The sequence below is a fragment of the Lingula anatina genome, chromosome 5, assembly GCF_051362555.1.
Source record: "Lingula anatina isolate TDL-2025a chromosome 5, LinAna3.0, whole genome shotgun sequence".
Classification (NCBI taxonomy): domain Eukaryota; kingdom Metazoa; phylum Brachiopoda; class Lingulata; order Lingulida; family Lingulidae; genus Lingula; species Lingula anatina.
Window position 1 is genome coordinate 519568 of NC_141771.1, and position 17378 is coordinate 536945.

The 17378-nt window shown below is 38.9% G+C and overlaps 3 protein-coding genes across 3 annotated transcripts; all 3 read right to left on the reverse strand.

Annotated features, from left to right (window-relative positions):
* Nucleotides 1-5937: 5937 nt before the first annotated feature.
* On the reverse strand, nt 5938-7666 carry LOC147761424 (uncharacterized). The gene has a single exon (XM_087014147.1). It carries the CDS (start codon nt 7588-7590, stop codon nt 6877-6879), a length of 714 nt encoding a protein of 237 aa, XP_086870273.1. The 5' UTR covers nt 7591-7666; the 3' UTR covers nt 5938-6876.
* An 865-nt stretch (nt 7667-8531) lies between these two features.
* On the reverse strand, nt 8532-11093 carry LOC106159862 (core alpha-(1,3)-fucosyltransferase-like). Its single transcript, XM_087014240.1, has 2 exons — nt 10784-11093; nt 8532-10665 (listed from the first exon to the last, which is right to left on the reverse strand). The coding sequence occupies exon 2, from the start codon at nt 9983-9985 to the stop codon at nt 8777-8779; it is 1209 nt and encodes a 402-aa protein (XP_086870366.1). The 5' UTR covers nt 9986-10665; nt 10784-11093; the 3' UTR covers nt 8532-8776.
* A 2447-nt stretch (nt 11094-13540) lies between these two features.
* LOC106159863 (lewis-type alpha-(1,3)-fucosyltransferase-like) lies at nt 13541-14557 on the reverse strand. The gene has a single exon (XM_013536295.2). The coding sequence runs from the start codon at nt 14555-14557 to the stop codon at nt 13541-13543; it is 1017 nt and encodes a 338-aa protein (XP_013391749.2).
* Nucleotides 14558-17378: the final 2821 nt, after the last annotated feature.

The following is a 17378-nucleotide window of genomic DNA, read 5'->3' on the forward strand; positions in this document are numbered from 1 at the left end:
ATAACCGATAACAGGTAAATTTGCCAGCTAAGCATTTTGACTAATAAGCCCTGTTAACCAACCTGTGAACGTTTTTGGCTGTTTTAACAGCTTTCTATATTGACGAGATAAGTGAATTGCTGCCGAGTATATCTCACTATCTGAGCAACCGATCGTTACAAAAGTTGCACCTATTGTTGTTAGGAATGTGGACTACAGCATGATATCAGGGGTTTAAGAGGAAATTGTTTGTTTGAAAGTTATCGCCTTTTAAAGTGAATAACCCATTGAAATATGGGCTGATTTAACGTAAAAGGTGATAAAATCAAAAGTAAATAGTTAAAGACAATTCCCTGGTACCGCGCTGTAGTGCTTTCACCCAGCTTTATGAGACCTTTTGAATCACTTGAATAGCTGTCTTGGTTATAGAGAAAATCCCAATACCGAAAACGGCATTTTTCCCCTCAAATTGGCGCCAGAGCGTCATCCGTTGGACACTGTACTTAATCCCCGTCTTTAATTGGCCTTTTGGGAAGTTTGTTTTAATTTTTTATTAAAACTTACAAGCCCAGGGCTTTGTTTCTATGACTTTGGTCCTTTTACTATAAGTCCCCTTAAAAATTCGCACCACATTCGGGAAAAAAGTTCAAATTGATCTTAATTCTTGTAAGAGTATCGTTGGAATACTCAATATGCGCTTGAATTCGCCTGGAATGAAAAGTGCACTTTCGGCTGTATTAGCTCTCAAATGCAGTTCGAATGTAGTTGGAAAACTAGGAATATCTATAATGCTGTCAGAAGGCAGTAAGAATATTTAGAATATACTTTGAATGGCGTACTAGTGTAGTTCGATTGCTGGCAAAATTAATATTTCAGCTCATCCGAGGCACATTCGAAACATTCTGGCGGGATTTTATACCCCCGTCAAACTAGAGGCGGAATGATTAAGAATGGCGTCGGAAATACAATTCTTTGTGCATTCCTGGATATTCGAAGAGCATTCTAAAAATTGCGAGTGCATTCCAAATATTTTTACACATTCTTGTGGCCGGCTCGAATGTTTTTGTCATGTCAAAAACTTTCGAAGTGCATTCCAACTGGAAAATTATCGAATGGCATTTGAACAGTATTCTAACTGCACTATGACTGCATTCTAAATATTCTCACGGCATTCTGACAGCGTTCGAAACATTCTGATCAGTTACCATTCCAGTGGCGTTATTTATACACTCTGGGCATCGTGTTACATTCTAAACATGTTAGAAAGTAATTTTAAGTATTATAGGTATTTCAGCTGCATTCTGTTTGAATTCTTTATAATTCAAACGATCATTGGCAGCCATACCGGGAGCATTTTGATTGCATTTGAGTTTGCTTCGTATATCATTCGAGGTACCTTCTTACATACTTCAGCCTGTATTCGGCAAGCAGTCAAACCACACTCGAACGGCATTTGAATTTCATTCGGAATATTCTGACTGCATTCTAACAACATTCGCAAATTCCCCACCCGGTTGTGGCACGAATTTTCAATTAATTTATTCTGGCTGGTTCTGTTTGATTCCTACTGGTTCCAGATAAGTGTGACGGGGGCCTTAAGTCACGTGCCAGTTCGAATATCCCTCGTATGTGATCAGAATGTTTCGAATGTTGCCAGAATGCAGTGAGAATATTTAAAATGCAGTCATAGTGTAGATAGAATACTATTCAAATTCCATTCAATAATTTTCCACTTGGAATGCACTTCGAAAGTTTTTAACATTCGGGCCGACCACAATAATGGGTAAAAATATTTGAAATGCACTCGGAATTTTTAGAATGCTCTTTGAATATCCAGGAATGCACAAAGAATTGTCTTTTCGACGGCATTCTTGCTCATTCTGCCTCTAGTGTGACAGCTTCATGAAACGGGCCCCAGGATATCTGAAGGACCATTCCCAGACCCTATTGTGCTAACTGTGTATCAATCTATCTCCAAGGGGATTCTCACTAAATGGTAAGCAACTTAAGCGGCTTTGATGTCTGTCACGCTTCTGAAGCTGCTAGGGGTAACTAATTATCGTTTAGCAGCTTCAGTATGCGTGTCAGACATCTAAGCTTACGCTTAAGCTTAAGCTGAAAGCGATTTAGCGAGAAACTCCTCGGAGATGGATCGACCCTGTTAGATCGATTTAGGTATGGGAACCACACACACCAAGGCATGTTCAGAAAGCAGCGAGCAGTTTGTTACAATTTAACCATATTAAGAGCAGTTCGTTACAAGGTAATCAAATTACGAGAAGTTTCTTACAAAGTAATCAAATTACGAGCGGTTTGTTACAAAGTAATCATTTTAAATCTCAGGGACAAAATATGGCTTTGGTTTCCTGTCAGGTTTAGAAAACACAAGGAGAAGAAATTCACCGACCCGGTGTAATGGAACAGAGGGTGTGTGTTGCAGAAAACCCGCCCTCCATTTAGTAAAAACGGTTAGGGTTAGACTGGGTTCCCATACCTAGATCGATCTAACAGGATTGAGCCATCCCCAAGGGATATCTCGCTAAATTGCTTTCAGTTAAAGCTGCTTAGATGTCTGCCTCGCTTACCGAAGCTGCAAAACGATAATTAATTACTCCCTAGCAGATTCAGTAGGCATGGCAGAGATGTAACCAGCTTTTGTTGATTGCAATTTAGCGAGAATTCCCTTGGAGATAGATAGATCCACAGTCATTACGACAGGGTCTCGGAATGGCCTGACCTAATTAGTGGGTCAAAATCTAGGGCGAGGTTTCCTGTAAAAATAAATGGACAGCGGACTCTCATATAAGTGTTGTAATCGTTGCTATCACTAATTGGTCCTATTTAACTTTTAAGATAAAACTTTCGTGTAATGTTAAGATAATTTGCGACCACTACATTGGATATAAAACCAGGCAACAGCCTGGAAATAATCAGAGTATAGTTTTTATAATGAAGCTGTGGTGTTGTTACTTTTCTCTCCGGGCATAACCCAAGTCGGGGAATACTGTACCGAACCATAAAACTTCAGTAGACGGATTAGAGCTCTTTGAGTAAAATATACCCCGCGGTATCTTTAAGAACTCAATACAAAAAGGGCGTAATAAAGTGAGATTTAGTTATTAGTAATTGCTACACGAAAGTTAAATAGGACCAATTAAAGTTACAATACCAATATGAGCCGCGTGCCCATGGCCGGGACTCAATTAAAATCAATTAATATTTTATCAGAAATTTTCTGCGATCTGCACACGGGGGACACTCTGTCACGTTACACCAGTGTAAAAGGAATGGTAGTCCTAGTAACGCAAGTATTTGTAACTAGTTTAACCTACGGCTTGGGCTTCGAAAACTAAGATGAACGCAAGCGAGCTACGAGTGAAAAAATTTATCCTTTTGTTCCAAGCGCAGGTGACAGGAATGGGAAACAACTTACCACATTCCAGTCACACTTAGAAAAAGACTTTGCTAACAGCCTAAGTGAATTTTATGTGACCAAAATTGCACATTTGACTAACTTCACCTGCCACCCACATACCTGCCATATAATATGGAATATTTTTTCAAACTATTTATTTACAATTTTTCCTACTTTTCTATACTTACAAATGATAACAATTAAGTTTTAAATCTTGTTTTAATAACTTTTAGTGATCTATGCAGTGTATTTGTCATATCGGCTCTTAAATTGAAGTCGAACCGTTCAAAGCGTTATTTCAATCTCCATATTTTCAAAATTATCATCTGTGAAAGAGTTATATGCTTCAAAAAGGACGCTCATATCAGTGTCTATTCACAGCAACGGCCATCGGTGCGTCTGGCCTCATCTGGCTGCTACTGGCGCTCTCAAGGTATTGCTTCTAACAGGTTTCTTGGGATTTGAACTGGGATAATATTCCAGGAATCGATCAGAGATTGTCCAATATTGTTCAAATTTGTTGTAGGACCAGTAGGCCGTTGATTCGGCGAGTACCAGCGACTGTCAGATTGTACAGACCTCCAATGTGGCGATCTTGATGGTCGCGGTAGTTGCTCAGACCCTTGGTTCTGCAAGTAATCTGCAAATACAGTTGCTATGCGTGGACGGACATTTTCATCTTGTAATTTGCAATTGTACCTAAGGTGTACATTAGCAAATGCTGGGGGGGGGGGGGGGGGCAGCTGGTTCCAAAATCTCTCTGTATTTGTTCTGGTTCAGGTCTCTAACGGTGACTACAAATGAAGATTTGGCACCAACGTGAATTGGACCCCAAATCCAAAATTCCCACCGCCCCAAGATAAAATTTGACCTCATATGTTAAAGCTGAATATTGCCAGTGCTGTGCCCAGAAACGTTAATGGTTCCCATTGCGAAAATATACCTGATATATTAACCTCCTCAGACCAGTCTGACGCTTACAAAAGGCCTTGAAAACGTTTTTTGAGGCAAATTTGCCCCTCTTTCTGGTGAGAACAGGTTGTTTTTGTTTATTTGTAGCAGCCAAACCGTAGGAACAATGGATCCTTCCGATCCATCGCCCTTCCGACCATTTACTCTTAACACCGTGTAAGGATTAATAATAATAATAATAATAAGATTCTTATATGGCGCCTTACAATAATGGATAATATACTGAAATAATTAAAATGACTATAATATTTTAATCTAAAACGCTCATTGGAAACCATTTAAAATTTACACTACTAAAATAAATATATATATATATGGCCGCAAAAGTGTGGGTTTTTAAAAGAGATTTAGAATTGTCAAAGTCTTCTGTTTTTTCTAATAAAATTTGGTATGGCATTCTACACTTTTGGGGCGTAGATTATAAAAGCACGGTCTCCATAACTTTTGAGGCACCCCTTCTCTAAAATAAAATCATTCTCAATATTAAAACGTGTAGACCACTGTGGTAAGTTAAAACAGATAAGATCAGATAAATTTAATAGTCCTTGTAAATGGATCGCCTTAAAAATAATACAAAGTATTTTAAAATCAATCCTCTGCTTCACAGGCAGCCAGTGTAATTCTTTTAGAATGGGAGTGATATGGTGTGTACTATTGCACTTAATTTGACAAACCAGTCTTGCAGCTGAGTTTTGAATAACTTGTAACTTTTTAATCTGATAGTCACAAATACAAAAGAGGAGACTATTGCAGTAATTTAATCTTGATGATATAAATGGATGTACTAATTTTTCAGTGGTTTTGTTATTTAACACTTCCCTTATTTTTCCAATGCGCCATAGTGCATAAGATGCTGATTTACACACTTCAGATACACGCTTTCCATAGTGCCTTTTTCATCGAGGGTAACTCCCAGATCTTTTTACAGATTAGATGGTTTTATAAGAACATCTCCTATGCAAATGTTAGCATTTGCTGCATTTTTCCTATTTGCCTTGAACCTTGATGTAAACCATATCAACTCAGTCTTACTATCATTTAAAGCCAACATGTTCACTTTCATCCATTCTCGAATCTCTGCAAGACAAGTCTCCATAGAAGTGATTGTTGCAGACCGGCTGCTCTTGCATGTAATGTATATACTTATGTGTTATCTGCAAAAATAACAGTGTTCAGACCATGCTTTAGTATGATATCTTCTACAGGTAACATGTATAATGAGAATAGGATTGGACCTAACACAGACCCTTGTGGGACACCATACTCCAAGTTAACTGGCTGAGATAAAACTGACTCTATTGGAACCCTTTGTGTTCTGCTTTTCAGGTATGAGGTAAACCAACTAAGTGCAAGTCCACTCACTCTAAAGCGATGCTGCAACCTGTGAAGAAGAATATTATGACCTATGGTATCAAAAGCTGCTGAAATGTCTAGAAGAACTAAAATGACATCTTTTTGTTTATCCAGGGCAAGCATTATGTCATTGTGGGCTCGAAATAAGAGCTGTCTCAGTGCTGTGGCCTTCTCTATAGGCAGACTGAAATTTCCCAAGGATATTATTTTCAGCCAGATAGCTGCTTAGTTGGGAACATGTCATTTTTTCAAGAAATTTACCTAAAAAGGGTAGATTTGATATTGGTCTTTAGTTTTTCAGGACATTTTTACACAGCCCTTGTTTTTTCAGTAATGGTCTAACAATTGCAGTTTTGCAGTTTGATGGAAAGATACCTGTTGAGAAAGACAGATTTACTAATCTCAGGAGAACCGGAGATAACACATTAATACACTCTTTCACTATATGTGTTGGCATGGGATCCAGAGCACAAAACTTAAAATTCATCCCCTTTATAACAGAGATAATATCCTTCTCTGAGACCGGTAGGAAATGGCTCAGTTGGACCCCACCACCCTGACTGGCACACCGGTCTTGAAATTCACTCGGTGATGGATCTGATTCTGAGGATCCTGTGATAGAATTTTGAGTTAAGTCCTTACGAATATCCTTGATCCGGTTTGTGAAGAAATCTGCAAAAACTTGAGGAAGTGTTGACATTTCCATGTCAGGAAGCACACTTGGCTGGCTTAACTTAGATTCTGAAATCTTGTCCACAATCCTAAAGAGTTCCCTTTGATCAGCACCTTCAATACAGGTCCGATGGAAATCATTTTTTTTTTTTTTTTTTTTTTTTTTTTGCTTTTCAAGGAGGGTGTGATAGTTAGCTTTGGCAGTTTTAAATAATTCCCGGTGTATTTCCAATTTTGAATTGTACCACTGACGTTCAATCTTCTTGATCTTTTTCCTCTCTTCGCTTAGTTCAGATGTAAACCATTCAGCCCTCTGTTTCACCACCTTGACTCTGGTCTGCATTGGTGCAATGTCCTCCATGATCTTGGATATAGACGTATTACACAGATCAACTAAGGTACTTGGATCTGTGGTCTGTACGGCATCCTCAAAAACATGTTTAAACGCATCGTTTAGGATTACTGGATCAAGTTTTGAGATATCTCTACGTTGGGTGACTCTTTTTGACTCTTTTTGAAGGTTCCGGGCATGCAAGGTCTGCCACAAAGTAGATTGCAGCATGGTCTGAAGGAAGGCTGTGGTCTAAAGTAAAACTTTGAAGGCAGAAGTCGGTGCGAGTCAGCACTAAGTCTAGGATATGTCCCTTTGAGTGGGTGGCTGTTCTGATGTGTTGAGTCAAACTCATTGATTCAATCAGCTCCTTAAACCTCCTAACATCGCTGCATATCTCGTTATCCATGTGGATATTAAAATCTCCAGCTATTACCAGGCGACCTGGAGAGAACAGATCAGCACCTTCTGAAAGCTTGGAAAATTCGTCTACGAAGCTAGATACGGTGTACTTGTGCTTCTTTGAGTAGGGTGGACGGTATATCAGAATCAAATGCAGCATATCTTTCCGGGTGGAGACATTCACATCAAGGAATTCAAAACATTTTAACTCTGACGCCTCTTTTTTCACAACTTTCATGTTGGACCGTGTCATAATGGCAATGCCACCACCTTTCCGGTGATTCCTAGGTGAGTGATGACTTGTATAGCCACTGAAAGAGGAGTTAAAGTCAGCATCAAAGAAATTGCAGTTTTTACTATTTATCCATGTTTCTGTTAGCATGAAAATGTCTGTATTATGCTGGTCTATAGAGTCACATAAATGGGGCACCTTGTCAACCACGGATCTGGCATTCCAAAGAGACATTTTGATGTTATTGTCTAGATGATATGAAGATACACATTTTATGGTACACAAAGTTTTTGGTCTCTTCTTTGTTGATAATGACAGGTAATTGTCTCTGCTTATCACTGCCTGCCCTGCAGCCCCTGTGTGTTGGTAATACAGGGCTTATACCACTTGTTCTATTGTCCTGAAAAGGCTCCCGGGCAATACCGCATTACTGTCTGTAACTTTCCTGCCAATTTCATGCAGTCTGTTCATTGAGAATCTCATCTTGGGTTGTTGTCACGGTAGTACTGAAATATCCAGGTGGTCCTTGCTATATTTGTAAGCAACAATCTCAGAAAGGCTTGGAAAAATTCTCCAAGTGACTAGAATGTCCATAAAGTGTCCAAAAGAGTCCTGGTGTATTCATAAACGTATTCCGTGGAAGATTTCCCTCCAAAACCCACACTTTCAATAAAAAACAGTAAAGTTTGTCAGAGATCATTAGCAGGGCTGCTGCAGGTGCGCACCTTGGCCTTGACCTGTGGCATATGGTGACATTTTTTAAAGCCGGGAATGGAATTTACTATCCAGCTTAACATAAAAGGAAACTCAATTGCAAGATTTCTCCTTTTCAAAAAATGTGAATAGAATTCTTATAAATGATTTTTTTTTTCAAAATGAGTGAAGTAACACTTAATTTTGACATTATTTGTTTCGAGACATTTTCCTGTTTTAATCATTTTTTCTTTCCTTTTACTAGCATCTACTATTTTTTTAAAGTTGTACTGTAAAATCCACTGAACAAACTTAGCTTTTAGACTCAAAATAATATTATTAATAATAATATTAATAATAATAATAAGTAAGTTTCCTAACATCTGCTGGTCCGAATCAGAATTCACTGGTCCGAATAAAAATGTCAATAAGATTGGATGTCTTCCCCAATTGCATTAATATTAATGAAAATAACACCTTGGTTGATTTATTTATTTATTTATTTATTGTTTTAGAACCAACATGTAACAGTTACATTTCAGAAAATATTAAAACTAAAAGAAAGCTCTTTTGAAAAAATACTGAAAAATCTAATGGCCAAGTTGGACACTATTAATTCACACTTTCTGAAATACATGTACTGTTCCAAACAAAATTTTCCAGGCCGCGGGCGGGGGAACAGTGGCTTACGTCGCAGACTGGTGCAGTGTACTAAAGTCAGAGGATCTCAGAGGATCGTACTCCAGTAATTAAGTATTCGTGTCATAAACCGCAGATCATCAGGGGGTTTGCATGTACCGTACCAACTACGTATATCCTGGGCGCTGTAGGATTTCACTGGTTCCGTTGGAGAGTGAAGCTTGGCACAAATATCACAATAACCACGAATCCAAGAAGAGACTTGAATTCCAGCCTTTGATTGCAACAACTTGGCATATGCAACGTCGTCTTTATCAAGTTCTTTCAGTCTGTGTGCCAGCTCTTTGGGAGACTTAAAGTCGTGTGTGTCTATGTGCCAGGACGGAGGGATGCCAAGACGCGTGTAGTTGGCACCTGAACGTGTGACCGGGATAACGTCCAATGGGAGGATTTTATATAATTTTTCTGTGATATAATCCGTGGCAAAACTATTTTCAAAAGAAAGATAAAATTTGTAAGTTTTGTTAAACATATCGTTACATTTAGCTTCCCTGTCCCGTCCACATTTGAATGTCCCACAACGCCCATAAATGTCCACGCTCATATATTTCTGTAATTCCTTTACGTATTCCATACGTCGACTTCGACAATTACAATTGCTGACTGCCCAGGCCGCTAATTTAGTTTTGCTTCTGGCAACTGATAGAAAAGCCCTTTCCCTGGTTTCCTTGTGGTTTTTGTCAAGGAGGGGGAATCCGTATGGACTGTAGATGTCGCTGTCCTTCCTGTAAGTCATCGTCCAGTTAAACGTCCAATCACTGTCTAAGTGCGAGTGACATGGACTCTCGTGATTGGTCCATATCCACCGTGCTTTGGGATTCCGTTTTTCTGGTTTTCTGCCTAACGCCTTACCCATGAAAATGATGGCATCAGCATCGTAGGCAGCACTCTTATCCTCCGTCACCTTACAGTTACCCACGGGGCACTTCAAATCCTCAAATGAGGCGTGATATCTTTTCAACCCGAAGTAATTAAAACCAGAAGATCTAGGAATCCAATATAAAATAATTTTAACATCCTTCGATGAATCTGAAATGCTCGTTGCATTAACTGGTGGTGTTGGACGTTTCTGAAATCCGCTGTTGTTATGATTTCTATAATTTGGTTGTGGTGAGATAAACCTTGACGAAGTAACGGTTTTATAAGTTTCTGTTAACAGAAGCATCCCAAAGAGGAGTGAGGACACGATGATTGTAATCAAGCCGTTTTGTAACACTATCTTCACATTAATTGTCATGGCTGTGTAACGTTAGTAAGTGACAGCATGCAGCGAATAAGAGCGGGGAGTGTTTTGTAGTGTCACTTTAGTTGATTGACACGACCTTATTGTACTTAAGCGAAGAATGTAATGTAGACGGGGAGAACGATGTAAGAGGCTGAACGATGAGGAACAAACTGTAGATAGCGTAGTTAGAAAGCGATAATAAAGAATATGGGAAAACATGGAATTCTTTAGTTATTACCTCGCGCCACCAAGACAAAGTCAGTGCCGTCGTCACAGCTGGACAGAAGATCTTCATAGGTACCAGTACGATGAATGCCGCAAATGCCTCAGCTGTTTGTTGTTCGACTTTGTACAGGGAAATTCTTTTTATAGACATGAATTGCTATGATTTGCAATGACTAACAAGCGGAAGTCACCACGTTTGCTGAACCAAAAACTATAGAGTGAACTGAAAATCATCTCCAATATGTCCTTTATCTTGGTAGACAGACTTTTACATAAATCCATCTTGACGAAGATGTCCAACTATCCAAATAGACGACAGGCTTTTATATAAATCCTTCTTGACGAAGATGTCCAACTATCCAAATAGCTGACAAGCTTTTATATAATTCCTTCCTGTAGATGTCCAACTACATTTTGGAATCCCCGCTGTATGAATTAGGCCTGGGTAGGGTCCGGAGTGCACTCATCTGAAAGAAAAAAATTGTTTCCTTTATTATCATAATATTAAACACGCACTCAAATTTCAGATCTTCATTTATTCAGATTATTGTCTTTTTTAATTCTATAACTTGCTGTTCAACTTACTAGACGAATTTTTTTAGAATTTTGTTACCGTCCTTTGATGTATGAGTTGCCTTTTGTTTGGTCTGCGCCTTGGAATCTTTGCATTCATCGTGGCGTTGATAATATGGCACCCTCCCTGTTCAGTGTCTGCACATATCAGAGAGTAATATGACCATGTAGTTTCAATGCAATGAAAACCCTAAATTGGATAAACTTCTATATATTAATTGGTTCTTCGGGCAAGGATGGGGTTGAATCCGCCATGATGTTTTATAATTGATACGCCGGTTGTTTTGGGGCCTTTATTTCCTCCAGCCACCTGTTGAACATCCCACATGTTCACCAACCTCCCCCACCCCCACCCCCCCACCCCCACCCCCACCCTGTGTGTACCGTTCAGTCCCCGCATAGATTGGCCTATTATTTTTACGGTCATTTGTGGTACATATATATAAATCATGTACACACATACAGGTCCTTGGCTGTGTCACTGTTGGGTTGGTAAGCACCGGTAGATTTCCGTACGACCGCTTACCTTCCCCGGCACTCCTATTACGCCATATTCTGGTATCTTTTGTTTTTAAGGCATTCGATCCTTAACTTTAACTCTCTGAGTAAAATTAACTCACACTTACCAATATGGCTCCTCGTGCTGTGACCTCATCAATTTCTGGGTTTACTGATATGTCAGACTACGTAATACCCAACTAACTAACTTTGAATTTAGGTTTTATCTTATCAATTATAACGATTCAATACAGGTTTAATGCTATGGCAGATAACAATACAATACTCCACTGTCACTAACTTACCTTGATTTTAGTATTACATGTAGTGACAACACTTGGGCTGGGCCCCGATATATACTGGCAAAATTAAATGTACATATGAACCGAGTGTTGGTGGAGCGTTGATTCCCAGTAACACATATAAACCACTTCTACTAGTTTCTTCCACGACTCAAATAAATTAGACATGCCAAGTGATAAACTGAATAAATCACCTGACCAGCCACAAAAGAGCTTTAGACTGCTCCTTTCTTTAAATTTTTTGTTCAGAAATTTAACCTACTTATCTGGCCTACTTTTCTGCCCCATTAATATACAGCATAGAAAGCTGGCATAAAAATACGTTCAAATATCATTTTAGGGTAATATTAAACAATGTCTTTTGGTAATTCTCTTAGTTATACCCCTTGCAACTATTGGCGGGCCTCTGGTTGGCGTTTGAGACAAAAAGTTGACTCCATTTACATCTTTAAGAAACACAATTCTTTTTAAATTTATGGTTTAAATTTACTGCTTATACAATATTGTTATAGAAGTAATATTATATTGTTCAGTTACATGTGTGTCCTCCCCTGGTTGTAATACAGACTAGTACCTTCCTCCTCATGGACAATATATGTACCCAGTGGCGGATTTAGGGGGTGTCAGGGGGGTCCTGACCCTCCACCCCCCTCGATTTTTGAAAGAAAATCACACTAATGGTCCCCTCTCGAAATTAGAATTTTGACTATAATATTTCTAAACCGTACAAAATGGCACCGTTCGCCCTATAAAATATCAAAAAATTTGGGGGCCCTACACCGAGCCCCAAACCCCACGCCAAAGGGGGGAGGGGGTGTCGGCTTCGCATCTGCAGATCCCCCTTCAAATAATCTTGGATCCGCCCCTGCATGTACCACACCTGGAATGCGGACCTGGGGCATCCTTCTCCACTCTTCAGATTTCAAGCAATCACCATGAGTTCTGCCTTGGAAGTGCCACTTGTACCCGCCCAAACCTTAACACTTAACCTACCAAATCGGTCATGCTCACCATTTCGTATGTAAACGAGAACCATCCTGTCCGAATGAGACAATCAAAACCGGCGTAATGAAACTAAGGATCCGTGTGACAGAAAGTCCGCCTTCCATATAGTTATAATGGTTAGGGTTAGCTTCACCTAAGTGAGTTAAAAGCTAGGGCGAGCCTTACCTGTACAAATGAATGGGAAGCGGACTCTCTATCATGGGGGACTCTCTGTCAGGTTACACAGGGACGCGTCAGTGAACAAAACCGTTGTAGCTCGACAAAGAGTCCCCCATGATAGAGAGACCGCTTCCCATCCAAGTCTTCCCAAGTCTGCATAAGAACACGTATTCTTTTACTGGTCCGAATAAAAATTCCAATAAGACTGGATATTTCCCCCCCAAAAAAATTAAAAACACTTTTATTCCTTTCTCTTTATTAAACCATTAGTGGTCTGAGTTTTACTTTTCAAACTCATTTTGGCCTTTATTGTATTTAATTATCATTACTCCATCCTCTTTTACACTAACTTTCAGAAGCCTGTGCAAAAATATATGTTTATTTTATTTATTTCTTTTTTATTTCATTAAGTTCTTTTCGCCTATCCTATATTATATTTCAATATTTTAATTTGTAAATTTGTAAATTTTATTCTCACTCCATTTTATGTATAACTTCAACCTTTTGGTTGCCATGTCTTAATAAACTTACTTACTTACAATTGCATAAATATTAATGAAAATAACACCTTGGTTGATTTATTTATTTATTTATTGTTTTAGAACCAAAATGTAACAGTTACATTTCAGAAAACATTAAATCAAATAGAAAGTTCTTTTGAAAATTTATTTAAAAATCTTATGGTCAAGTTGGGCATTAATTTCACACTTTCTAAAATACTGTTCCAAACGGAATTTTCCTGGCCTCCGGAAGGGTAATAGTGGCTTACCCCACAGATTGGTATAGTGTACTTAAGTCAACGATCTCAGAGGATCGTACTCCAATAATTAAGTGTTCGTGTTATAAACTGCAGATCATCAGGGGGTTTGCATGTACCGTACCAACTACGTATATCCTTGGCGCTGTAGGATTTCACTGGTTCTGTTGGAGAGTGAAGCTTGGCACAAATATCACAGTAACCACGAATCCAAGAAGAGACTTGAATGCCCGCCTTTAATTGCAACAATTTGGCATATTCAACGTCGTCTTTATCTAGTTCTTTCAGTCTGTGTGCCAGCTCTTTGGGAGACTTAAAGTCGTGTGTGTCTATGTGCCAGGATGAAGGGATGCCAAGACGCGTGTAGTTGGCACCTGAACGTGTGACAGGGATAACGTCAAATGGGAGGATTTTATATAATTTTTCTGTGACATAATCCGTGGCAAAACTATTTTCAAAAGACAGATAAAATTTGTACGTTTTGTTATACATATCCCTACATTTATCTTCCCTGTCCCGTCCACATTTGAATGGCCCGCAACCACCATATATATCCACGCTCATATATTTCTGTAATTCCCTCACGTATTCCATACGGCGGCTTTGAGAATTACAATTGCTGACTGCCCAGGCCGCTAATTTAGTTTTGCTCCTGGCAACTGATAGATAGTCCCTTTTCTTGGTTTCATCGTGTTTTTTGTCGAGGAGAGGAAATCCGTATGGACTGTAGATGTCGCTGTCCATCCTGTAAGTCATCGTCCAGTTGAACGTCCAATCGCTGGCTATGTTCGATTTACACGGACTCTCGTGATTGGTCCATATCCACCTTGTTTTGGGGTTCCGTTTTACCGGTTTTTTACCTAACGCAGGACCCATGAAAATGATGGCATCGGCATCATAGGCAGCACTCTTATCCTCCGTCACCTTACAGTTACCCACGGGGCACTTCAAATCCTCAAATGAGGAGTGAAAACTTTTCAACCTTAAATAGCGAAACCCACTGGAAATCCAATACAAAATAAGTTTAGCGTCCGTTGGTGCATCTGAAATGCTCGTTGCATTCATTGAAAGTGTTGGGCGTTTCTGAAATCTGCTTTTGTTATGATTTCTGTAATTTGGCTGTGGTAAGATAAACCTTGACAAAGTTACGGTTTTATAGGTTTCTGTTAACAGAAGCATCCCAAAGAGGATTGCGAACAAAATGATTGTAATCAAGCCGTTTTGTAATACTATCTTCAAATTAATTGTCATGGCTGGACAGAAGAAGATCTACGTAGGTAAAGTATGATATATGCCGCAAATCCCTCGGTTGTTTGTTGTTCCACACTGTCTTCCCATTAATTGTCATGGCTGGACAGGGCAAGGGCTGCAGAACTTCCAGGATGCGGCAAATGCTCCAGTTGTTTGACTTTGTAAGGGGTATTTTCATTTCTTGGAGGTTTCCTTTTAAACAAATGCAATGCCTGATAAAAGGTACTCACAGAAATTGCTTAAATAAAACTAATGTTTAACGAAACAAATCTAAGACTGAACTGAGATCTCTTCTTTAAAGTCCTTTATCCAAATAGACGACAGGCTTTTATATAAATCCGTCTTGACGAAGATGTCCAACTTTCCTAATAGATGACAGGCTTTTATATAAATCCTTCTTGACGAAGATGTCATACTATCCAAATAGACAGACGACAGTCTTTTATATAAATCCTTCTTGACGAAGATGTCCAACTTTCCTAATAGATGACAGGCTTTTATATAAATCCTTTTTGACGAAGATGTCCAACTATCCAAACAGACGGCAGTCTTTTATATAAATCCTTCTTGACGAAGATGTCCAACTATCCAAACAGACGACAGTCTTTTATATAAATCCTTCTTGACGAAGATGTCCAACTTTCCTAATAGATGACAGGCTTTTATATAAATCCTTTTTGACGAAGATGTCCAACTATCCAAACAGACGGCAGGCTTTTATATAAATCCGTCTTGACGAAGATGTCCAACTATCCAAATAGACGACAGGCTTTTATATAAATCTTTCTTGACGAAGATGTCCAACTATCCAAATAGACGACAGTCTTTTATATAAATCCTTCTTGACGAAGATGTCCAACTTTCCTAATAGATGACAGGCTTTTATATAAATCCTTTTTGACGAAGATGTCCAACTATCCAAACAGACGGCAGGCTTTTATATAAATCCTTCTTGACGAAGATGTCCAACTATCCAAACAGACGACAGGCTTTTACTGTATATAAATCTTTCTTGACGAAGATGTCCAACTTTCTTAATAGATGACAGGCTTTTATATAAATCCTTCTTGACGAAGGTGTGCAACCAAGGAGTTATAACAGAAGGTCTGTTATAACTCCTTGGTGCAACTATCCAAACAGACGACAGACTTTTATATAAATCCTTCTTGACGAAGATGTCCAACTATCCAAATAGACGACAGGCTTTTTGATCCTCCTTTTTTGACAAATATGTCCAACTACATTTTTCAAATTACTCTGTATGAATTACATGTAGGCCTTAGAAGGTCTTGGAGTGCACTCATCTGAAAATAAAGAACAAAGTTACCCTCATATTTTATCATCGTTCAATTAAAAAGGCACACCAGTTTTCAATCTATTTTACTGGTGTCCAGTTTAATAATAATAATAATAATAATAATAATAATAATAATAATTTAACTGAGCACAAAATGTTTCATATGAAGGCTCCTTCTACTTCAATAAAAATACAGTGTTTCATAACATACATTATCACCCCCTTCACCCCCGGCCAATTTGGATTTTCGCCAAAAACAGGACTTTGGAGAAACTTTTTTGGGGTATATTGGGGCTGCAGAGCAGCAATATGTGGAACAGCCACAGCGATAATATCGTGTTCATATACTGTAGGTAGACCCGACTACTTCGGATAAGAATAGCTGTGAATGCCCATGCTCATCCCTGAAGACAGGTTTATCGACCCCCATAAAAATGTTGTATTTTAAACTATATTGGTCATATTTTGATATTGACCATGGCATTTCGGCATGCTCTTGACCTCTGATAACTTCTAAACTTTTTTCAAATGAATATTCATGCCTTTGAATATTAGAAATAATACCTCTCACTAGTTTTTAAGTTACGCAGTTTTCATATTATATTCACTTAAACACCCCCTGCATTGGCGGCCATTTTGGAGATTGTGGCACTTTGCCATGGTTGGATTCTGGTGGAAAATGAACTGGGATATATTGGTCCATAGCTGAACCACATTCAGTTGAGAAACCCTTGTTAAAATTTCTTTCCAACCTAAGTTGTTCATTTACTGGGCTAGCTGGTAATTTTTAGTCTCTTCTAATTCCATTATGAAGGAGGAGCACAGTGGACCCGGAACAGCCACTAAACATATCACGTAATTAAATACCTCTAGCATCGTGCCTCTTGTGTAAATATCTGTATTATTTTTAATAAATAAACACAGCTTAATGCTGTTCAAGCCACCACACATACCTACACAACACAAGCAATACAACACAAAATAGTACGTTTATCACACACCACATCCATTGATTCAAGTACACGCAGCATACGCACACAGCAACCCAGTATTCACTTAATCGAAACCTACTCACCTTGACTTACACGCCCTTGATTTTAATTAAAACACAAACCCTCACAGAAACAAAATCATCACATAAGAAGCCACACATAGATCGCCGGTGTGACAGAAATGGTAGGCTACTTCTAGGAAGTCTGGTGTCCCATATGATTACCACTGTTTAGGATTAGTTGGACTATCAGGGTTAGTATATGGGGCACATGTCAACTGTACAGAGTAACGTGGAACGGAGTAGGTTCCGAGCGGACTACCATTCCTGTCACACCGGGAAGACAA

Bases quoted from the DNA above. Each gene is read 5' to 3' on its own strand.
- LOC147761424 (XM_087014147.1), bottom strand. From the start codon at position 7,590: ATGTCTCTTTGGAATGCCAGATCCGTGGTTGACAAGGTGCCCCATTTA.
- LOC106159862 (XM_087014240.1), bottom strand. From the start codon at position 9,985: ATGACAATTAATGTGAAGATAGTGTTACAAAACGGCTTGATTACAATC.
- LOC106159863 (XM_013536295.2), bottom strand. From the start codon at position 14,557: ATGAATGCAACGAGCATTTCAGATGCACCAACGGACGCTAAACTTATT.